Here is a 24,525-nt window from a genome sequence, read left to right as displayed (position 1 = left end):
GCAGAGAACTATGAGACAGGAAGTCAACAGGACATAAGGGGAGTGTGAAAGGAAATCTGGAACGACAGACACGTCAAAGGTGTCACAATGGTGCCTGAAACAATGCTGATGTTGGGGGTTTAGTTGAATTATCAGTGGAAGGAAGTCATCTGATAAGACTTTAGCTTAAACATTAAATATGACATAGGACATGTTTACAAACCTCAGCTCGGTGACTAAAAAATGAAAAGTTTGTTTTAAATGGGATGTTCCAGAACACAGATGAGTTTCAAATTACACAACAATTAAACAGACACACTAAATAGGCAGAATATATTGTGAAATATCAAAATAGTTTGTTTTATTCTCAATGTATTAAAGTTATAAACATGTCAGGCAGTGGTTTGACACTTCTTCATACTGCATATGCATTAATATCAGATCATTTCTCTCCAAAGCATTTAGAAACAGTACATTTAATTTAAATGTTCCCTTTCTGGTCTACTGAAATCCATTCAATGAGTTCATCCATAAGAACATATAAAGCAATTTCTATGATCACTGGTTTTGCAACAAACCTACAAACAACTTAAAAATGCGATGAGAGCTCTCCCAGGTCAGGAAGAACTATAAAAAACAGGTTCAAGTTCTTCAACAGAATGGCACACAAGAGTTTTTTTTTTTTTTTGGTATGTCAGATCCACAAGCCTTTAAAATGCTCTGGCACAAGCTTAAACTTCATGGATTTAATGATGCTACATAAAAAGGAAAATTAACAAGTTTGAACTTTGCACATAGTCTTCATTTGTAATGATTTAAATTATCTAATTTAAAATAATTCAGGGACTAATAACATTTAGACAATGGGCTTCTTTAAAACACCCAGACTGGCCTTTAATAGGGTGAATCTCATAAAGCCTGTAAAGAATACCCTTTAAAAGAAATGAAGCTATTTTTAGGACCATTAAGATTTGTTTGCATTTTTGACTCTATTTCTATGACAACATCATGACCTCCCCCCCCCCCCCAATTACCATAATACAAAACCTTACTCAATACTGTAACATCATATGGTAAAATTACGCTGAAAAACTATGCATTACGGCATTTTGTTAGCATTTATATTGTATTATTGTGAATCTACTGAGAATTAGCATTCAGAATAATCACAATGACAAAAAAATATAAATGTAAAATATATGGATGCTATACAGCGGGGCATAATCTGTTTCAGACATGTCACATTGCAAAAATTCATACATAAATTCTAAGAATAGGCTTCATTTTCTTTATGTAAAATATTCCTTATTTTTTCTTTTGATTTTGAAATGTGACCTGGTCTTCCTTTTGTCAGATTCACCCAATAAAGACAGAGCAGATGTGGTAGGAAATAACTATTCATTACCTTGAGAACAAAAGAAAGGTAAATATGTTCAAATAAGAAAAGATTCTGATAATTTGTACTCCACATAAGAATAACCTATTCTGCAGTGGAGCTATTTGCAGTGTAACTATGTATACTGTTTCTCTGAGGGAAGATTGTTGCAGGACTGCTGCACATATATGATGCACCACTTTTGTGCCGTTCCCAGCATGCCTGGGCGTTCCTCCATTTCAAAACAGTAGTTAATTTATGCACACTTATTTTTAGCATTAACCTTTTCAATCTTTCACACCCTGCTACTGTTTTCTTTGGTTTGAGAGGGCGTTTCTCTCCTGTACTTGTTATAAGAGTTGTGAGTTTTCTTTTTCTCTTCTTATGTAGTCCTCACCCAAACCTAATCCTTCTCAGCTCCAGCTGGTGTCATATTTAGTCCAGCCCTCAGGGGGTGCCAGAAAAATTCTTCGCCCACGGGAGATAAAGCTGACTACACCCCTGTAACCAGCACGGGGAACCCCTGACTTCAAGTCATCCATAACTCCCAAGCTGCGAGCCAGCACTTTAAAACTGTCTCTGCTGGAATACTGAACTCTAAAAGGGCCGTTGCCTTTCAAGCTTCCACCATGTTGTAATTCCTCCACCTTCACCAAGGGGGCGCTATACACTTCCTTCTCAAAGTTTTCATTATACTTCTCCCTGACCAAGTAGGACAAATCAATTTTAGTGAAAGGCACAAATTCAGCATTGAGTTTAATGTAGCGCAAATACTGGTCAAAAAATTGACCCAAACTGACTCCTTTCCGACCAAACGTCATAGTCCTTGAGATCTCGGGACGAATGCACGAACGGTCCTTTCGTTGCTCCGGGTGGCGCATCCAGTCATCCCAGAATGCTTTTGGCCACTTAGGCTCCAACTCTGCCCAGGCTTCCTTCAAAAGCATCCATCCAAGGCCGGGAAAGAAATCTGTCCGGTAAAGGAGCTTAGCCTTGCCTGGGTCGACCAACCCATCTCGTCCGTTATCATTCCAGGCCGAGATGCACCACAGAGTAGGGTCTGAACGCAAGATGGGGTAGACAGCGCGGAAATACTCAAAAAAGTCTGGGGCCACCTAAAAGGAGAAATTAAAGTTTAATGTCACAAGAACAAATAAGCATGAAAGTATGATTTCTAAAACATTTGGACAGAAAGCAGTTAGGCTAGTTCAATCAAAGTCACGATCAACTTCAGCTGCTTCTCCACCATCAGGCCGAATGGGTACTTAGCCATGCTGTTACACACAGATCCAAGCTCGTTGGCAATTTTACCAGGTCATGGTGCAGCAAAATCAGAATAAGAAGTGACTAAGTGGGCCAGTCATGGGTCGCCATGTACTAAAGGCATTCCACCAGCATGGTTGGGTACAGTTAGCCAACCATGCTGAGAACTCACTTATGTGAACACTTCTAGCAACGCAAGTTCGATTTTGTTGATGCATCCTGAAATGTGTCAGTTCATTATGCAACTCAAGTACGAGTTGCATTGTCAGTGTTGCGGCAAGGAGAATTCATGTAGTAGAATTCATTGACACCCAACACTGAGAGAATATGTACATTATTTGAGATATAAATGTTAGACAGAGGTTGGCATTTAAGCTAGTGGCAAAACATTGGATGCCTTTTAAACGTCACTTCCATCAGCTGAAAATGGTGAATGCTGCCATCTTGTAAAGAACGTTAGTGTACCAGTTGAGATGATCCTACACTTTAAAAATGAATATGCTAGATGGCCAAATGCATAGTACATACAGTATTCGCACAGTGTATAGTGCATCATTTGGGACACAGCTTCAGTTTTCTCTTGCAGGACAACTGCTGTCAAGGGAAAGTGTAAGTTCAAGAGAATCTGGCTGAGCAAGTTAGTCAACATGTTTATAGCTTGCAACCTGATCTGGTTTATTAACACAGATTTTTTTAAGTTAATTACATCTGCCCCCTTCAGTGCATGTATGTTCAATGGGACTGCACAATTGCAGTGCGTTGGCCAAGCATTTGAATTACCGTTTGCATACAATGTGACGTATGATTCAGCCTTGGTGTTCTGACTGTCTAACAGTTAACCATTCCAGAGAAGTTACATAATGAAATTTATCACCTTTAATGCACCCCTTTACAGCCATCAAAGCCAAAGCTGGACACAGGAGAGTACGCAAAACAGCATGTTTGGGTAAAAAGAAAAGATAAACAAGGACCTTGATCCTTTTCTTTAGAGAACTCATGACAGCTGCAAGAACCAGAGCTATACTGCTGTACTATTAATGTTTTTGAGTGCATATTGTACTTGGTAATCAGTTCACCTATGAGACCTTTAAAGGAATGGGTTCAGAAATGTGCAAATGAATACATTTTCTGAGCAAGAGACAAACTCTTCTCAAAATACTTAATGAACCATAGCGAATTATGGATATGACAGAAATGAGTACACTGTGGCCAAACGTTTGTGGACACCATATGTGCTTGAGGAACATTTCATTTTAAAACCATAGGGATCAATTCTTCCCTTTGCTGCAATAACAGATTCCACTCTTCTAGGAAGACTTTCCACTATACTGTGTTTGTAACATGGCTGCAGGGATTTGATCTCATTTAGACATTTAGATCATCAGTGAGGTATGCAGTTGGCATACCAATTCACGCTAAAAATGTTCAATGGGATTCAGGTCTGGGTATTTTCATGCTGGAACAGAAGAGGACTCTCCCCAAACTTTTGCCACTAAGTTGGAAGCACACAATGCCCTTGAATGTCATTGTCTGAAATAGAATTAAGATTTTTCTTCACTGCAATTAATGGAGTAACCAAGCTTGTTAATAAGAAGGGTATGTCCACATACTTTTGGCCATACAGTGTATTAGTCATAAATAAAAATGTATTTCTTCATGTAATCAAGATCTTACCTCCAAGTCATCCTCCACAATGACCACTGTAGAGTAAGCAAAGACATTGAAGACTTGGTTCAGGGCCCAACGGTAGTGTCTAGCAATCTTGTAGTAACCCTGGAACTTCCTATGATCAGGTCGCACTGGAATATCCGCAAGATCTGGTTGGCTAATGTGGGTTATCTGACTGCCATAGGAACCAATCACCCTTGCCGTATCTGCATGACCACAGTCCTGGCTGACAATGATTGGGTAAAGCTCAGCAGAAGGACGGTACTGTATCAATTTATCCAAACTCCTCTTCACTGTCACTCTGTCACAGGCAATGACAAGAATTGGGATAATGATTTGAGGGCTTGGCTTAGTAAGACCCACTTCATTTTCTGTCATTTGCTCTATTTGGTCCAGTTTTTCTTTGGTAACCAGACCAGATGGTGTAACCGTAAGAGTCTGGGTATTTTTCCCAATACTTTTTGTATCTTCTACAATTTTATGACTTAGAGGTATTGCAGAAAACTGTTGAGGTTTCTTAGGTTCCTCAATGTTCTTTTCGTCTTTTGTGTCCTCTGATTCCCTATTTCCCAATTTCTTTCGCTGTTCCCATAGTTCCCTGTGACTCTGTATCTGCTTCAGAAGCTTTTTCTGAGTCTCTAATTCTGATTCTACTTCTTCAGCCAATCGGATCACTTCACCAGCCAATCCATTAGCTCCGCCCACTTTAGCTTTTCCAGCTCCCCATTCCTCTCCAGCCCCTGGTTCAGCTCCGCCTCCCTCACCAAGTCGGCCAATTGGGGGTCTTCCCCATAAGAAGAGGAGGATCAAGGCATTCCAAGCAACAAACAGAAATGCACCAAACAAGATAAGAGATCCTTTTTTGCGAACCATGGCCCAGTGACACCACAAGAGGGACCGAAGTGAGGAAAAGGCTACAAAAAGAGAGAAGGCAGATATAAAACACAATGAAAGATCCAATCACAGACAAAAATGAGACAGAGCGGTCACATCTTCACAGTTGTCACACCATGTATCTTTCACAAAAGATAACTTGCACCCAGAGCATGTACAGTGAGGAAAATAAGTATTTGAACACCCTGCTATTTTGCAAGTTCTCCCACTTGGAAATCATGGAGGGGTCTGAAATTGTCATCGTAGGTGCATGTCCACTGTGAGAGACATAATCTAAAAAAAAAAAATCCAGAAATTACAATATATGATTTTTTAACTATTTATTTGTATGATACAGCTGCAAATAAATATTTGAACACCTGTATATCAGCTAGAATTCTGACCCTCATAGACCTGTTAGTCTGCCTTTAAAATGTCCACCTCCACTCCATTTATTATCCTAAATTAGATGCACCTGTTTGAGGTCGATAGCTGCATAAAGACACCTGTCCACCCCATACAATCAGTAAGAATCCAACTACTAACATGGCCAAGACCAAAGAGCTGTCCAAAGACACTAGAGACAAAATTGTACACCTCCACAAGGCTGGAAAGGGCTACGGGAAATTGCCAAGCAGCTTGGTGAAAAAAGGTCCACTGTTGGAGCAATCATTAGAAAATGGAAGGAGCTAAACATGACTGTCAATCTCCCTCGGACTGGGGCTCCATGCAAGATCTCACCTCGTGGGGTCTCAATGATCCTAAGAAAGGTGAGAAATCAGCCCGAACTACACGGGAGGAGCTGGTCAATGACCTGAAAAGAGCTGTGACCACCGTTTCCAAGGTTACTGTTGGTAATACACTAAGACGTCATGGTTTGAAATCATGCATGGCACGGAAGGTTCCCCTGCTTAAACCAGCACATGTCAAGGCCCGTCTTAAGTTTGCCAATGACCATTTGGATGATCCAGAGGTGTCATGAGAGAAAGTCATGTGGTCAGATGAGACCAAAATATAACTTTTTGGTCATAATTCCACTAACCGTGTTTGGAGGAAGAAGAATGATGAGTACCATCCCAAGAACACCATCCCTACTGTGAAGCATGGGGGTGGTAGCATCATGCTTTGGGGGTGTTTTTCTGCACATGGGACAGGGCTGACTGCACTGTATTAAGGAGAGGATGACCGGGCCATGTATTGCGAGATTTTGGGGAACAACCTCCTTCCCTCAGTTAGAGCATTGAAGATGGGTCGAGGCTGGGTCTTCCAACATGACAATGACCCAAAGCACACAGCCAGGATAAACAAGGAGTGGCTCTGTAAGAAGCATATCAAGGTTCTGCCGTGGCCTAGCCAGTCTCCAGACCTAAACCCAATAGAGAATCTTTGGAGGGAGCTCAAACTCCGTGTTTCTCAGCGACAGCCCCGAAACCTGACTGATCTAGAGAAGATCTGTGTGGAGGAGTGGGCCAAAATCCCTCCTGCAGTGTGTGCAAACCTGGTGAAAAACTACAGGAAACGTTTGACCTCTGTAATTGCAAACAAAGGCTACTGTACCAAATATTAACATTGATTTTCTCAGGTGTTCAAATACTTATTTGCAGCTGTATCATACAAATAAATAGTTAAAAAATCATATATTGTGATTTCTGGATTTTTTTTTAGATTATGTCTCTCACAGTGGACATGCACCTACGATGACAATTTCAGACCCCTTCATGATTTCCAAGTGGGAGAACTTGCAAAATAGCAGGGTGTTCAAACACTTATTTTCCTCACTGTATATGCAGAGCATTCCTAAGGACATAGATGATGAAATAGTGCGTGACATGTTAGAAACATGTCTGGTAGGGAATTTAACGCATAAGACAAAGGACAGAAGCTGGGTAAGGACTGAGGTCAAAGGGAAGGAGATTGTAGAATGTGATCATCTGCATTTTCCCTGTAAAAACAAAGACAGGTTATCAAGATGGCATAATCTTTATGAATTTGACTAAATCACATTTAAGTACTGTATAACATCTCCATTTACAAACTGGGTCTACTCAGACAGGTTAGGATTACTGACACTGACTAGTCGATTAGTGAGGTTGTTTAATCAATCTGGATTTTTTTTCCTTATTTGTTTTAGTTTCAATATTTTTCAGCAGTGGTGCTTTAAATTAGTTCTCCGAAAAGTTGCGTTAAATAAATAGATGTTTTATAGAGTCTAAAGAGTGTAGTTTCGAGGGGAATAATTTTTTTACGTTTCACCTACATTTCATCTGCAGAATGGTTGCCTTCATCTCAAGCACTAATTAGAGCATTTCATTCATCCCACTCTACAGGAGGGCTTTAGGAAGCACAAACTTCTCAGCATGCTTTGACAAACTGTGCAAACCCTTCTCTTTGGCAGACTGAGGGCACTCCAGAGTAATTAAAACTGACAGTTTGATCAGACCGCCGTGTGCCTCATCACGAGAGTGTACTCTGTAATTACCAAGACAGCAAATTGTGAGTTTCTGTAAAGTTGGAGGAACTGAACAAAAAATGCTTAAAAGATATCAGCTATTAACCATCCCAATTAGCCAATACATTTCATGACCCCACATGTCTTCGGAAGGCAGCGATAGGCACATAACAAGGGCTAGCCTATTTTTTTCCATAAAAGTTGGTACACCAGACAGGAACTCAGTTTCGTTGGTGCCAAGCTTGGTTTTATGTTTCAATGGACCCTGGTCAATGAAAAGAGGTATGTAACTGACAAAAAGAGTCTTAGCACTCTGAAGAAGGGAAAGCTGACAGTAAAGAAGAACTGACACATTCTTCCAACCTAAAACAGAAACGTGGCACTACCCAATGTGTCCTGTGTGGACTTATGAAGTCATATAGTCTCTGGGTAAGCACTTTTTCTTTATTTATAGAACCCATGTTACTCTTGTGTCATGTTGAAAATTAAGGGATGGGGATTATTAGGAGGCCATGATAGATAAGGGCCAATGGGGGGAATTTGGCCAGGATACCGGAGTTATACCCTACTCTTTACGAGATGTGTCATGGGATTTATAATGACCACAGAGAGTCAGGACCTTGGTTTAACATCTCATCTGAAAGATGGTGCTTTTTACAGTATAGCATCCCTGTCACTAGGAGCCATACAGACCACAGGGTGATCACCCATGCTGGCCTTCCTAATACTACTTCCAACAGCAAACTTAGTTTTCCCCAAGAGGACCCCATCCAGGTACTGGCCAGACTCAACCCTGCTTAGCTTTAGTGGGTAACCAGGTGAGAGCTGCAGGATGATATGGCTACTGACAGATGAGAAGCACGAACACCTGAAGTTCCTTTAATACAGGTAATCCACTAAAATAATGGATAATTCTGCTTGACATGTTGCGTTTGTGCTTAGAATACATTTCAGCTCCATCTGGGTGAAACAGACGTTGTTTTTTTTTTCATGCTTTCTTTGTCTTTTCTGACTTTGTTGTGCTTTAGTATCATACAGTAACTCACTGATAGAGTGAATGATGAATGTCATCGTGATACAGAGGCGCTACCCTCCAAATCCAAATGCAAGTGGTCAAAGGAGAGGCAATTAAATGGCCAGGTGTAAACAGCGATGTGTCTCACCTGACCACATGTGATCGGATCAACTTAGATGCTTAATACCAGGTGGAAACGAGGTCTAAGTGTAGGTTAGTGTCCACATTACGTCAGTCCAATTGACTCACACGTTCACCTACAGGTGACATCCCTTGGGTAAAAAGGACCTCATGCTCATAAGGAAGGTTGAGCACCCAAGGGAAAGTGCATTTTATTTTATTAAAAGCAAATTAATTGCATGCGATTTTCACATTTAGGCTCAATTCTATTGTGGTTAAACAGTGCCCCTTCAAAAAAAGGGGCACTGTTTAAAATCATACAACAGTATCATAATTTGCAATCAAAACATAATTTGTTGGAAGTGATATTCAGTTAATGGTTGAAAAAAATAATTCTCATTTTTTTTAATGGCCAAAAAGATTAGATTTATTATCGCATAGGGCTGAATACAATAGCTAATTTATCGGAATATTGCCAATGTCCATATCGCATTATGCATATCGCAAGGGCTTGCAATGAAGGATTATAATACTTTAAAAAGTTATGTTCATGGCAACCTAGATAGTAGAGAATATAATGGGCACATGATTATCACTTAGCGTGAGTACATGTAGTTTGCATAGGCACAGAGAGAAGACACATTACAGTAAGTTGTACTGTATTTTTGAACATACCCTCCGATGTTCCTGTTTTTTAATCGTGCTACAACTTGGAGAGCGAGAGTGTTGTGCACCACTCCATTTCAATGGGCAACAGCCATTATCTGTCACACACAACATTAAAGAGCATCAAAACAAAATGTATTGTTATATCAAAAGATGGTTTTCAATTATTGTATTATCCTGTGAATCATTCTTCTCAGTCCCAAGTTTATTTCAAAATAGAGTCCCACGTTAAAATTAACTAATTATGAAATTAATTTGAACATGAATTACAGTGTAAAAACTAAATAAAACTAATAACACTTTTACAAGACTTTTCTGTTTTTTTTTTATACTCCGTCTATATTCAATTTGGAACAAAAGACAACTATGATTGTGATCTCTGGGATAGACGATCCTTTTTTTACTCCACTAAACTTCAGTTTATTATTTGAGCGGTGGGGATTCCAATGTTCTGCGCACTCCGATGATCATCATAGGATTATTGTATTACATATCGCACTATCCAACAATTTATTGCATTTTTCCTTCATATCGTGCAGTTATACCACATAACCCACTCCCACCCCCCATTAAAAAAAAATTACATTCATAAAATTATAACACAAACAGGGGTTCTAAACTCTATTCAGACATGTCCCAAATTTTGCTAAAAAAAACAAAAACATTTGTAAACCTCATATAAAATTAACATAAAATAAAATGTCTCATAAACAAACAAAAAAAAAAAAAAAAAAACAATAATGTTTTCAATCCCTATGTTGTACCCTATTCATGAAAAGTGCAAAAAATCTAGGCTTGGAGCACTAAACCAAAATCTTTCAACAGGAAATCTTCCACTCAAAAACCTGCTTTCCTTTCTTGTCTTGCTAAACTACTGCCAGCCAGTGAAAAAAAAAACTTTGTATTGACAAAGTCCATTCACTGTTTGTGACAGACACTGAGCTGCACACAAAAGTCAATACAGGGTCATAAGACTGCTCGTCATTTTATGTAGATCAAACATGAACATTGGTCCACACTTTAATGGATTCCAACCTCACAAGTACAAATTGCTAAATTCCTGAAGGGTTAAACAATACTCTATATATAACGCTCTATGTAGCAGCTTGGGATTACAATGTGCCAATGGCGGAAAGACATCAAAAGACATCTAATAAAGTGCTTTGTGTCAGCATCAATTAGCACTGCCAGTAATAACCTCAATAATCTTCTAGGCACAACCAAGAAACTAATCTCCACATAATCCTGTTACTGGAGACGTCTATTGCAACTTTGCTGCATTCACAATACTACAATCCATAAGACAGCACAAACCATTTAGGACTTGATAGGTTTTAAACTTGTCCCAAATCCTTTCCTATTTGGGAATAAACAAGACAACACACACACATCCACTTACCAGTTGTGCCTGCACATGCACACACTTAGACGTGTAAGATTTCATCAAAAACACCTGGACTTAAACGCTTTACTAACACAAGTCAAGACTGTAGTTGCAAACAGCTCTAAAACAAGTAAGAAACAACTAACTAGAGTGTGCTAAGTGAGCAACAGGGGAAAAAAGAATAGATCAAACACTAAGCAAAGCAAGATGCCCAAAAGTTGCTAAAACTTTGGTTTGTTTGGAATTGAAGGTGTGGAACAATAAGGAAGAACAAGAAGTACTGTTAAGTATTACCTTAAAGTGCAGTCTACTTTTCCACGTCTCTCACCCAACTGTTCACAGGGAGCTAGTCAGCAAGAACCAGATGAGTGAGAGAGTTTGAGGCAGACAGAGGAAAGGAGGAGAAACCAGAGGAAAGGGGCGGGAAGTACTGTACCCATCAAAGAGCCAACCCTGCCAGTTAACACTTGAAACAGTACTTGTAACACCCTCCTTCACTCACATTCACACGTGACACCATGAAAAGTTCCTTTAATCTCTCATAAAGATGGAAGGTCAGTTGTTTTACAAATGTAGAAATTCTCAGTAATGTGTTGCCTTACAAAGTTCCCCATGGTAACCTTAGTTTCTGCCAACATACACTCACTGAGCACTTTATTACATTCTGAGTTGATATTCTGCTCACTACAAATGCACAGAGTGGTTATCTGAGTTACAGTAGTCTTTCTGTCAGCTCGAACCAGTCTGGCCATTCTCTATTGACCTCTCTCATCAACAAGGCATTTCCATCCGCAGAACTGGATGTTTTATATTTTTGGCACCATTCTGAGTAAAATCTTGAGACTGTTGTGTGAAAATCCAAGGAGATCAGCAGTTACAGAAACACTCAAAACAGCCCGTCTGGCACCAACAACCGTCATGCCACGGTTGAAATTATTGAGATCAAATTTTTACCCCATTCTGATGGTTGATGTGAACAAGGAGATTATGAGGGAAAAAGTGCATCCTCCACGGTGTGGAATTGGTTTGGCTTTAGAAAACACAATACTGAGCAGAAAACAGCGATTTGTATGGTTTATACATGTCAATATATCTATGTGTGCATATATAACAGTGGTCAGGGCTTCATGTGAGACTGATAGAAATAATGAAACACAGTTTTTCACAGAGAGCTGAATCATAATTTTTTAGAAATAAAGGTTGTCTAGAACACGAGACAAAATTACACTGAATCCGCTTCTGCTGCATGACATTTCACTTGAGCCACCGTCAAAGAAAATTCAATGACATTCACCCAGCGCTCCAATCATGCCTCCCAGCCAAACACGCACAGCTGTGTTTTGTGTGCACGCAGTCTGAAACACGCAAGTGCGCACGAGTACTGAAGTCATCCAATTCCCTTAATTTGTGCTCTTGTAACAGAAAAAGTGCAGCTAACACCCGTTACTCATTCTGCTTTCTCTCCGTGTCAAGTGGGTTTTTAAAATCATCAAAAACCTTTCTAAATTTCAGTTTGAATGAGGTTTGATTTCAGGAAACAAACCAGCCATATTTTTCTTCAGATATTTTAGATTTTCTTTATAGAGATGACTAAAAACACAAACAAGCCTGTAATTAAGTGTTTTATTTATGGATTTTTTTATATATGTTATTTTGCTTTTTGCATTGCATTAAGATATTCAAGTTTCTTGAGGAAAGTTATAACAATTATAATAATAACAACAACAACAATAAAAATAATAAAAAGAAAACTAAGAACACAAATTGGTGCACATCATTAGATTGAAATGTGGCATGCATTTCTTTACTTTGAATAGGTTTGTCAAGTTCAAAATAAAGAGAAAAGTATATAAGATTAAGTTTTCATTTATTATGTATTTAATTCACTGACTGGATTACTCAAAATTACATTGTTTAATATATAATAAATTGTTACTGATTTTTCAAAATGTAATTATATTGTGATATATATCACTACTGTGATATTAAATTACTCATATCGTGATATATAGGATTTTGGTCATTTTGTCCACCCCTACGCACTACTCAGTCATAACTGACCCAGGAAAACCCTTAATCCACAGAACGGGACAACTCCCAAACAGGTCAAGAAAACAAAGATGTAGAGCTTGTTATTAAAATAGGTGTTACATGGAAAAATGTAATCTGTAAACTGGTTCGCACAACAATGATCACTCGTAATACAAGCAATCTGTTTTACCACCTCAAATGAAGCACACAAAGAATATTATGAAAGCCAATTTGGTAATTAATTTATTTAGCAGGAAGTGATATTTATTTTCTGCAAGAAGTTTCTTGAGCAAAGTTTATAATAATAATAATAATAATAATAATAATATTGGTCAACAACATTTTAAACTGAAATGTGACTGTTAAATTTAGCATTATGGTAAGGTTGATTTTTTTGAGAAGTAGATTTTTATTTATTTACTTTGACATTGTTTGTCTTGTTCAGAATAAGGAGGAAATAGTTTTAATTTATAAAGTATTTAATTCACTGACTGGACTGCCAAAAAAAGGCATTACAATATGGTTATTTGATATATAAATCTATTTTTATTGATTTTCCAGAAAACTTTTAGAATAGTACCTAAAACTTTTAGCATAGTACCAGTTATCACTACTGTAATAAAACAGTGGGAACTTGATATTAGCTACCGCTAGCATCAAACATTTTTAAATAAAATACATAAAATGTTTAATAACTTCTAACACTGTTTGAATGAGATCCCATATTAGTTGATTATGGTTTTACAGTAGTAACAATAATTTTACTAATACAAACTTTGTGTTTTTGTGGGGTTTTTATGGAGTATTGCATCAAACAGCACATAATTAGCAAAACATTATGTATTATATAGTTATAATATATTCGTTTTAGTTTATTATATCATAATTACATCTTACACTTACTGTATTTGAAATAATTATATTTTTGTTTTATTACAGGGTTAACTTTATAATTATTATTTGTGGGCTAATACACTGAAAAAAGGGAAAATGGCTCTATTGAAAATGTTAAACCACTACACTTAAATCAACTTACTACATTTATATTTGAGATGAGAACATAATTATACTGCGTAAAGTCCAAGTGATATTCAACACGGTCATCACAAAGTGATTTGATCACATTTCTATCAAATGTTCAAATATATTTAGACTTTTAAGGAATGGTGTTCATTCAATGTGATTTTTACTGCGTGCTCAATTCACTCATTCTTAAAATGAGCTAATGCAACACAATTCTTTAGCATTTGGTCTCAACTTAATTTTATAGTGTACAATCCATCAATGTTCACTTAATCCAATTGTGTTGGTACTATGTGAAAAATATTTGTTGCATCAATGTGTTGCTGAAACCAGGCTAGCAACAAGCGGCAAGGTTCAATAGAGTTATTTAAACAGATCAGATTAGATTAACTCCATTCATTTAGGTTTTTTGCTACACTAAGTATTTGAGCCTACACTTTAATTGCATATCAATAAAACTAATTTTAATTGTGTGGAACCAATGTCCACAGTTGAATTAAGTTAAACAAACAAAAAAATAATCATAAAAATAATTCAGTGTACTTAAAGGAATAGTTCACCCAAAAATGAAAATTCTCTCATGATTTACTTATCTTTAAGCAATCCCAGATGTGCGTGACTTTCCTTCTTCAGCAGAACTGAAGTGAAGATTTTTATAAACACATTTCAGTTATTTTTGTCCATACAATGAAAGACAATGGGTGCCATTAGACTGCTGGCTGTTTGACGGTCCAAAAGTCATATTCAGACAGCATAAAAGTAATCCACACGACTCAAAACCCAATCAATTAGTATCTTCTGAAGCAAACCGATATGTTGGTGTAAGAAATCGATAATTAAAACGTTTTTAACTTTAAAACGTTGCTTCCACAGAAGATATGACCACAACTAATCCCAGCTGTTTGCCTGAAGTAGTGTTTAAGTTAGTGTTAAATCACGTGGCAACATGGTTTAACTTGCAAAAACTAGGGCTGGTGTGTTTCCAAGTCCCACCAGCTGAACTTTGTCATCACAACAACACGAGAGCAGCCTGAATTACTGGCAGAAGGTTCAAACTTTCCCCAAAACACACAGCACTGGACTGGACATGATGATGTTAGAGGTCTGCTATGCGTTCAACTGCTCTGACTTCAACAGTGCGAGATCATCATCCACTGCACACTGTCTGACCAAAGCAAGATCTAAAGAAAAGACCCTGAATCATCCAGAGAAAGAAAGACTTGCCACATATTTGTTCTGTTAGCTAATATAAATAGTTGTGCATTCACACTGGGCTAATCAGAGTGACTGTGAATATAACAGTGGCTAACACATGCACACAGAGGCAGACCGCAAACCACGACTGCTAACCCCACTCACTCTCACCTTTCATCATCTCTGAACAGGGTGAGGTTAAACCGCGAGCTGGTCGTGACCGAGGAGATCCAGATTGTCTTTATGAGAGCTTCAATTTTGACTCTTCATCATCATCATCATCATCATCATCATCATCATCGGTCCCCTTCACTCGGCGCTCCTGTCAATATTCCGCTCTCTCCATTCCTGCAGCTGTCGCCCATTGCCCTCTCTCTCTGTGCTCTATCCCGCTCTCTGTGTAATATACGTGCACGTCTGCAGTGATTTAAGCAGTCTAGGGTTAGGACGTTTATTCTGACGGCTGCATTTGCAGTTAAAGCGTCGATTGAGGTTTTCATTTGATGCCGCCGCCGCTCTCTCTATGTGTACAGTACATTCAAAGCGATACTCCACTTCCGGATTAACTCATTAAGTTAGACCCGCCTCCCTCGCGCTTCCCTCCTCTTCGCCATTTCCCTAGGAACAAATGCCTTAGCAACCGTCGTGAAACAGTCATAGGTGAAAATTGATATATTTTCAATAAATAAATAAAGGTTGCATCTCATTATAAAATGTCTGGGTCATATTTCAGACCCAAATCGAAAGATAAAAATAATATATATTTTTCTTAAAGGTGCACTCAGTAAATTTTTCCTCATTAAAAAAAGTTTAACTCCTAAAGATATGAACTGTAATTTTGCATTATATGTAGGAAATCATGAGCACTCACATTAAAATGAAGACTCCAGTCATTTCTGTAACCTTATAAAAGTGGTTTTATTCCACATGGAGAGGGTCCGCACATGGGGCGGCCATGTTTGAATCACATGATCAGCCAAATTCTACTCACTTAATCTCAGTACCCATCCTGTTATTTGACACTTTCACTCAATGATTAAAGTAATCATGTCTGACTGTGAATACTTAATTTCTACATCAGCATCTGAAACTTAAAACTATTGATTTTAAATGATGCTGCATCCAAGCTGCTAGGTGTCACTGTAAGTCCAAGATGACACAAAGACAAAAGTTACTGAGTGCAGCCTTAATTAAAAAGAAAATCCACAATTAAATTGTGCTCACCCTCATGCTATCTCAGATGTGTATAACTTTCTTTCTTCTGCTGAACACAAATGAAGATTATTAGAAGAATATTTCAGCTCTGTTGGTCCATACAATGCAAGTGAATGGTGACCAAAATGTTGAAGCTCCATAAACCACATAAATCAGCATAAAAGTAATCCACACTCCAGTGGTTAAATCCATGTCTTCAGAAGTAATATGATAGATGTGGGTGAAAAACAGATCAATATTTTAGTCAATTTTAATGATAAATTCTATTGCTATAAAGTCTTGTTTAAAGACTAGGCAGATGTCTGTGTAGTTGAACATCTGGGTATGATAGAGGCCTTGCTTGAGTTTGTAGGCAAGCTTTTCACTGCGATGAGAGAGGAGAGGTCTCTGTTTGTCAACATTAATACCATTCTGAAGGAGAGAGATACATACTGTAGAAGGCCACTTAATTTAAGAAGGAAAATCTTAATCTGCATTACCTGAACACTTTGATGTAAGCAGACAGAATGGTCCACCACTCCAACAGCACTGCCCTTACGTGGAGTTGAGTCATTGAAATCTCCCTCAGGACAGCACAGATGAAGCTTTGAGATTCAACCTAGTGTGCAGATAGCAGATCTGAAGTGCTGAAGCATCAAAGCCTGATCTGGTGCACACACTGCCCACACTGGAAGACAGAACAATTTCATGTCACATGTCATGTATATCATCTACTATACTGGTAAACTTTAGAATATTTATGATTTCAACACAATAATCAAGACAGAATTCAGATTCAGAATAAAACTAGATTTGTATATTTTCGGAAGAAAATGTGAGTCGTTCTTGCCTGTGAAAAATGTCACGTCACGATGCACATGTGTTGTTGGTGGCAGTCAATTGGGTCAGGTAAAAAAAATACAGATTTTTAGATTAATCAGGATCTTCATTTAAACAATCTTGATACTGATTCTTGAAATCTCAAAATCTATCTTTAACTCTATGCACCATACTCCACAATGTGATTAAATCAAATGCATACACGACCAGTTTTCATGCACAAAATATTTTCGACATTATATGTCTGATTAGACACTGGCAAGTAAATTTTTCAAATAAACATGCCAGTAAATGTGTAGTATAGTGGCAAATTTCATCACAGAGATCCTTTCACTGTGTGTTCAGCATAAAAGTTTGGTTTCACTTGTTTCCTGTGATGTTTCCATGCAGTCCATTTGTCATCGAATAATGTCTCGCTTGATATCCTTTCTGTTCTTTACAGTTAGTTAGTTGTTGTTGTTATTTCTAATCACACATATCACAGATGCAGTAAAGAAGCCATGTGATTAATTTGCGCTCAACCAAAACACTTCTGTGATGCTTGCTGAACTAATGCCATTCTTAAAGAGACAGTACGGTAGTTTTAGCACTTATTCTACTGACAGATAAATATACATACTTGTTACTAGCACAAATTATGCATGAAAATAATAAACATGTATATGCAATATATGCAATTTCAAGACATATGTATTAATGGAATACATGGAATTTGTTCATTTTGAAAAGGCTAAAGTAATGAAAAAGTAATAATAAAACTGGCAAAACAAAATATTATAATAAACGTGAAAACATGAAACCAAAAATGAAAATTAACGCATCATATACTCACCCTCATGCTATCCCAGATGTGTATAACTTTCTTTCTTCTGCTGAACACAAAAGAAGATTTATAGAAGAATATTTCACCTCTGTAGGTCCATATAATGCAAGTGAATGGAGACCAGAACTTTGAAGGTCGAAGCACAGAAAGCCAGCATAAAATGGTAAATGGTCTGCATTTATATAGCGCCTTTTTAACCTTAAAGGTATTCAAAGCGCTTTACACTGTGACTCATTCAAGCATTCTCGCACACATTCACACACCAATGACGGCAGAGCTGCCATGCAAGGTGCTAGCCTACCATTGGGAGCAAATTGGGGTTAAGTGTGTTGCCCAAGGGCACTTCGGCATGAGTCGTGTGGGCTGGGAATCGAACCGCCAACCCTGCGATTAGTGGCCAACAAGCTCTACCACCTCAGCCACATCCACCCCAAAAGTAAAATCCATAAAAGTAATCCATACCAGTAATCCAAATGTAATCCATCCATACAGTGATTGAATCCATTTCTTCTGAAGCCAAGCCAATCCAGCATGCCTAATCAAGTCACCATGTCAAGACAAACAGACACAACAAGTCATCACACCTATTTAAACTGTCAAGCTGCCAAGTCAAGCAGCCAAGTCGAATCAACTGTCATAATCCTGCTATTTGTTTCCTTGTCCAGTTGGTTTGTCGTGTAAATTCCTTGTATTCCTGCTTGCTCCCGGTAATTTATCATTTGTTAATGATAAATATCATTGTATACTGTTTTTGTCTAGTTATTTATATTTCTCCATCGTGAGATTTTTGTTTAATATTTTAGCTTCTTTCATTCCTGCATTTGGGTCATCATTCACATTACAAAACCCTGACAGCTGGTGCATTCTCGTGTGTTGCTAAGGTGATCAAATTCTCTTTGATATTAGGCTTGGGTCCCTCCTTTAATGCAAGTCTATTTTTTTCACTCCCATTACTCATAGTAATGTTTGCCTTAGCATTTAAGTTTCCATTATAAATGGTACTTGCTAAATCAATGAAATTAAGATTTTCTCACAGTCAGGTCTTTCCTTCATCATATGGCACTGGGCTCGAAGCACTCTGACCACTTCCTGTTCCAAGGAGAAGTCTGCGTTCCTCCTTAGGAAAATACCAGTGCTCCTGTGGTGAGTGAAATGGAATAACATTAAATTAGGTTAAATAAATATTTTAATAATATCACAAACATTAAAATATTTTCTCAATAAAATTCATTAACAGGCAGGGCGGTACTGCTGTGAGCTTAGTGGGTGGTTTGTGTGTACAGGTTTTGTTTGTGATTGGCTCACCAACTGTGAGGTGTTTGGGTAGGGCTGTACACACAGGCTGGTGAGGTTCATGATTGAGTCAGTACTGTAAGGCAGGAGTCTTTGCCACAGCTCCTCTGTGAGGAAAGGCATGGAAGAGAGAGATAGAGACGCCATGATACAACACAGATCTGACCACCTGCCTCTCTCCCATACTATCAGAGCCTTTGTTTTTCAACACTGGCTTTATGCTTTCCTAAATGAGAGTAAGAGAGGAACAAGATATTTTAGGGAGGGTTTGGGATATAAATATATATATATATATAAAATTATTCTAAGCCCTGGAATGATTAAAAAAACTATTATTAAAATTGTAATGGACATAATATGCTTTAAACTTATATATATTTATTATACACACACTGGCAGCCAAATGTTTGGAATAATGTACTAATTTTGCTCCCACAAAAGCTCAATGGGGTTAAGATCCATTACACACTTTTCCAATTATCTATTGTCCAATGTCTGTGTTTCGTTGTCCACTCTAATATTTTCTTTTTGTTTGCAATTCTTCCCATAAGGCTGCACTCCTGAGTCTTCTCTTTACTGTTGTACATGAAACTGGGGTTGAGCGGGTAGAATTCAATGAAGCTGTCAGCTGAGGACATTTCAGGCATCTTTTTCTCAAACTAGAGACCTTGATGTACTTATCCTCTTGTTTAGTTGTACATCTGACCTTCCACATCTCTTTCTGTCCTTGTTAGAGCCAGATGCCCTTTGTCTTTGAAGACTGTAGTGGGCACCTTTGGATGAAATCTTCAGTTCATTGGCAATTTTAAGAATTGTATAGCCTTCATTCCTCAAAACAATGATTGACTGATGAGTTTCTAGAGAAAGCTGTTTCTTTTTGCCGTTGCTAACCTAATATTGACCTTAAGACATGCCAGTCTATTGCATACTGTGACAACTCAAAAACAAGCACAAAGTCAATGTAAATCTTCATTTAATGAACCATATAGCTTGTGCTACTCGCCTCCGCGGGGCAGGAACTGGCTCTGGAGAGAGAGCAGAGTGAGAGGGAACGGGGGAGAGAGAGAAAGAGAGAGAGAGAAGAGGGCTCTTCAGCCCTCGGATACGCCACCAAATGGTTCTCCGCAAGCTGGACAGCTCCCTCCAACATCGCCGAGCTGTGGCACTGGACCCATTCTGCTGTCTCCTTTGGCAGTCAACGAATCAGTTGCTCCAGTACCATCTGGTCGATCACTCCCACAATGTTACAATTCCCCACCAGCAGCCATTTCCAGCACACGTCTCAGAGCTGTTGGGAGATAGCAAATGTGCGGTCGGTCTTCCCAAGCTTCAAGGTGCGAAACTGCTGGCAATACTATTCCGGGCTATGACCCACCTGCTGCAGGACAGCATGTTTTAAGTCGTCATAGGCCAGGAGAACTGCTGGGCAGCAAGCTGGGCTTCCATGGACAGTAGAGGGAGGACTCAGCTCCAGATCTCAGCAGTCTGCTCAAACAAATCAAGGAATGCCTCTGCATCATCGTCCGCCCCCATCTTCAAGAGCGTAGGCAGTGGCAGGGGCTGCGGTTGTCTGTGCTCTCTCCTGGCCGAGCAGGCTCTGGATCACATGCCGTCCTCTGCTTGAGCTTGCGAGATCTCGAAGTAGCGGCGATCCTGGTCTTGGTACACCTCAAACAGGGCTTGTTGATGACCCTGATGTATGCCGGCGAGGGACTTAATGACCTCTGCGAACTGGGAGGGTGTACGTTTCCCGGGTTTCGGCACCAGTGTAGAAAGGACGAGACAGGGGGCAGTGATGCAGTCCAGTAAGGCTATTTATTTATTTATTTGTCTTTTGATGTCTGTGCAGTCCTCTCCAATTAAATCAACATGCAACACAAACTTCTTTAACAGCAGCTACACACACGCTTCAGCATCACAACAATAGTATACAAGACATGCTGGTCACTCGTGTCATTCTCACTCCCCGTCTGGCAGTTGTGTGGCTGTTTATATGCTGCTCTACCATGCTCACTGGAATTTGAGACAGGTGTTAGACATAATTTAGCTCAGGTGCAAGCGCACTTACTGCTTTCTCTCTCCGGACAGGCGTTTGACCACGCCCCCGCTGCCACACATATATTATATATATATACAACATTAACAAAGCACATTAACACAGCATCTTATAAACTTCTAAATTACGACTTCCTCTTTTACGTTCAACTCTCACTCAATTTAAAGGCGACGTGTCGCAAACACAGCACACATACATTTTGGAGCCTGAAACTTTATTTCCCCTACCAGTTGGTTGAAGTCCATGGTGTGGGAATACTTTGGGTATGTTAAATACCCATGAGGCACCAAAAATATTTCTCAGTAATCGAGTTTGTAAGGTGTGTTGCAAAAAAGTGTTGACTCAGTCAGGAAACACTTCAAACCTGCAGCATCAAATCTGCGAGTGGAATTTATGTCATTTACAAAGATAAATTGGGTGGCCGCAATCAGATTGTTTGTTTAGCCAATCAGAAGACTTTTTGCCTTTCAATCATTCTGCACGTTCACAGGGCAGCCCATATATGCTTGTGTAAGTGCTGGTACGGTGTCCACAGCATTGCCAACACTGTTCAGCTCAAACTCACCAGGTAGACGTCACACAGACTGTGGACCCAGAAAGAGTGACTGTGACTGTGTGGAGCTTGTAGTTCTCAAAACCCCACTCACACTGTTGAACGGTGCTGTAGAGTCTTGAGCAGATCCACTTGTCCATCCTGGAGAGAGGATACATCTGACAGACAGATAGAGAGAGTGATGAAAGGGGGAAACATACAGTGAGAGAATTAAAGTAATTCTACAGTATGTACAAATTTTCATGTTATATATTTAATAACAAGTTGATGTTCTCTGGGCAATGTTGTTTGAGGTATGTCTGAAGTTTTGAAGTTTTGTTTTTATTAACTTTGTAAGACATGTATGCTAACATGGTTTCAACAATATGAGGTGATGACCCACCCTTATACAGTATGTTTGTGAAAAGTACTATTTCATGTAGTTGAACTACATTACATGACATAAACTTGACTTAATATATGATTTAATGTTGGCAAATGTGATGTGCACAAACACAATATTTACTATAAAATTACACTATTATTGGCCGATGGTAATAGTCTTAAAATGCTAAATATCAGCCAATGAACCGGCCAATCAATCAGTCGACCACTATTGTGGTCTATAATACTATATGCAAAAATATGAAATATAATAGTAAAAAGACGTTTTATTGATTTAATGAATAGTTCCTCTGGATACTGTCTGCTGTACCTCGGCTAATGATGTGGGAAAACTGGCATCCAACACAGCTAGAGTGAAGCTCACTAACTGCCACATCTTATTACAGAAATGTCTACAGCTCAGCACATGAGACATGGACAGGCTGATGTCCTTGCCTGACACAAAGACAGGTGAACAAAAGGTCACATCACAGCAGGGTTGGGACAACACGTCAATAGATTTTCAATCTTAAGTGTGCAATTTCTGTGCCACTAGTCGCCAAGCCTAAGAATGGTTTACTGGGATACGAGAAAGTATTTTAACATCGATGAGATTACACACATCGGCTTTAAGGTTTGATTGTAGAAATTTGTAATGGCGACTCACAGCAGAGGGCAAATCTCAAAGAGTCAGTCCCATACTCTGGAATATCTTTAGGGAAATCTTTCTTCTGTAGCAAGGACACATAGAAAAGGAGGTAAGCTTGCTGTTGAGAGGTGTGAACAAATGCTAAAATCTAGCTCCTTGGAACAAAAACTGATCTTGTGCACATTACAAGTTACATGTACATATATAAACATTTTGCACATTCTTGTTCCTTAGACTTAGAACTTAAGTCCTTATGTAATGCTCAAGATTGCTCTAAGACCACTTGTAGGGTGGGGGTGGGGGTACTTAGGTAAGAATAGTGTGGATGCAGAACATATTAGGTTTGAGACTTCTCTCTTTTTTATATGGGGGCGAGAAAGGGGAATTTTTTTAAGAAAATCCCCTCACTTCCAGGTTTTCAGTATTTTACATGTTACATGTACATGTTTTATTAGAAGTTGTCAGATTTCACAACTGAAACATTGCTTAAAGGTTTACAATGTTGTAACCATAGAAACTGAAGTGTGAATCATGTGAAGTGTATGATAGTAACCCTGTGAGAGAGAAGTCATAAGCATTCACTCCAAACTTCACAGCAGCACATTCTCGAGCCTCTGCAGCACATCTGCCCCAAACCCAATTCTCGTGTATTTGTTAAAACCTCAATTCTTAATTCTTAATGTGATTAGGCCCGTCAATCTACTGTCTACACAAAGGTATTCCAAACTTTTGGATACAGATGTAGTTTTAATAACAGCCTCTTCTATGGCATTAGATTTCTGCAATGTCACTCGATAGGCTGGTCTCTGATGACCCCATCAAATTTATCATGAAATACACCAATCAATGCAAGGGGATATTTTGCATGACATAAGTAAGTGATAATGTACAGTCAGCCTATTATTATTCATTAAACAAAACAAATTGACTGCAGAATGTTGTGATTGACCAATCAGAATCAAATTTTCCTGAGAGATGTGTTATAAAGACTTATACAAGCATGTATTAGAAGAAAAGGGCAAGCAGTGTAGTGCTGATGGACTACAGTTACACATTATGAGGTATGAAAGGTGTTGGCAATTATAAGGCTAACATGATGTTGGACAGTCAGTTCTTCCAAATGTTTGTATAACAGTGAGTAAATATCTGTAGATCCTCATCTTACACTGCCTAAAAAGTGTAATTAAGAGATGTCAATAAAGCTTACAACATATTACACATTGTACACATACACAATGTATGACTTTTCAGTTAATGCACCAACAAAAAGATTTGTACTCTATTATTGACTATGATTTCCAGTTAAGCCCTTGATGACTCAATGTCTAACACATTTACACTTGCTCTAGACAGTATTGACAGGGAGAGTTAATGACCCAAGATCCTTGGACCCATTGTCAACAAGGCTATAGAAACAAAGCCAGGATTATGCCATTTTCCCTGCCAAACTGTATATGCTGAAATGTATATGTGACAACGTACAGTAATTATGAGTAAGGAGCCATTCGAACAGAAAGAGTTCTCACAATCCGTCTGCACCATTTTTAATTGTTGGTTTAACTGTTTCTCATATGCGAGGGGAGAAAAGATTTGCTCAGCTTATGCTTCAATTCACAGTGGTTTGCCTGCAGATAGGTAATGACATGGGTTGATCCCTCTTTTCTCTGAACAGCTTTCTCTCTAACAGTGCGCTAATCACTCATTCCCTGGCATT

The 24,525-nt window shown here is 38.7% G+C and overlaps 1 protein-coding gene and 1 pseudogene across 2 annotated transcripts; both read right to left on the bottom strand.

Moving 5' to 3' along the window:
- Positions 1 to 323: 323 nt before the first annotated feature.
- Positions 324 to 15,523, bottom strand: mgat1b (alpha-1,3-mannosyl-glycoprotein 2-beta-N-acetylglucosaminyltransferase b). Of its 2 annotated transcripts, none has more exons than XM_052092982.1 (3): positions 15,212 to 15,523; positions 4,292 to 5,199; positions 324 to 2,469 (listed from the first exon to the last, which is right to left on the bottom strand). In XM_052092982.1, exons 1-3 carry the CDS (start codon positions 15,219 to 15,221, stop codon positions 1,768 to 1,770), a joined length of 1,620 nt encoding a protein of 539 aa, XP_051948942.1. In that variant the 5' UTR covers positions 15,222 to 15,523; the 3' UTR covers positions 324 to 1,767. The 2 variants fall into 2 exon arrangements, with proteins under 2 accessions (XP_051948942.1, XP_051948943.1); XM_052092983.1 differs by lacking the exon at positions 15,212 to 15,523 and adding an exon at positions 11,087 to 11,167.
- Positions 15,524 to 16,495: 972 nt separating this feature from the next.
- LOC127619665 (valine--tRNA ligase, mitochondrial-like) lies at positions 16,496 to 24,353 on the bottom strand (annotated as a pseudogene).
- Positions 24,354 to 24,525: the final 172 nt, after the last annotated feature.

This window comes from Xyrauchen texanus, chromosome 26 (assembly GCF_025860055.1).
Source record: "Xyrauchen texanus isolate HMW12.3.18 chromosome 26, RBS_HiC_50CHRs, whole genome shotgun sequence".
NCBI lineage: Eukaryota > Metazoa > Chordata > Actinopteri > Cypriniformes > Catostomidae > Xyrauchen > Xyrauchen texanus.
This window is presented reverse-complemented; position numbering and strand designations above follow the sequence as displayed.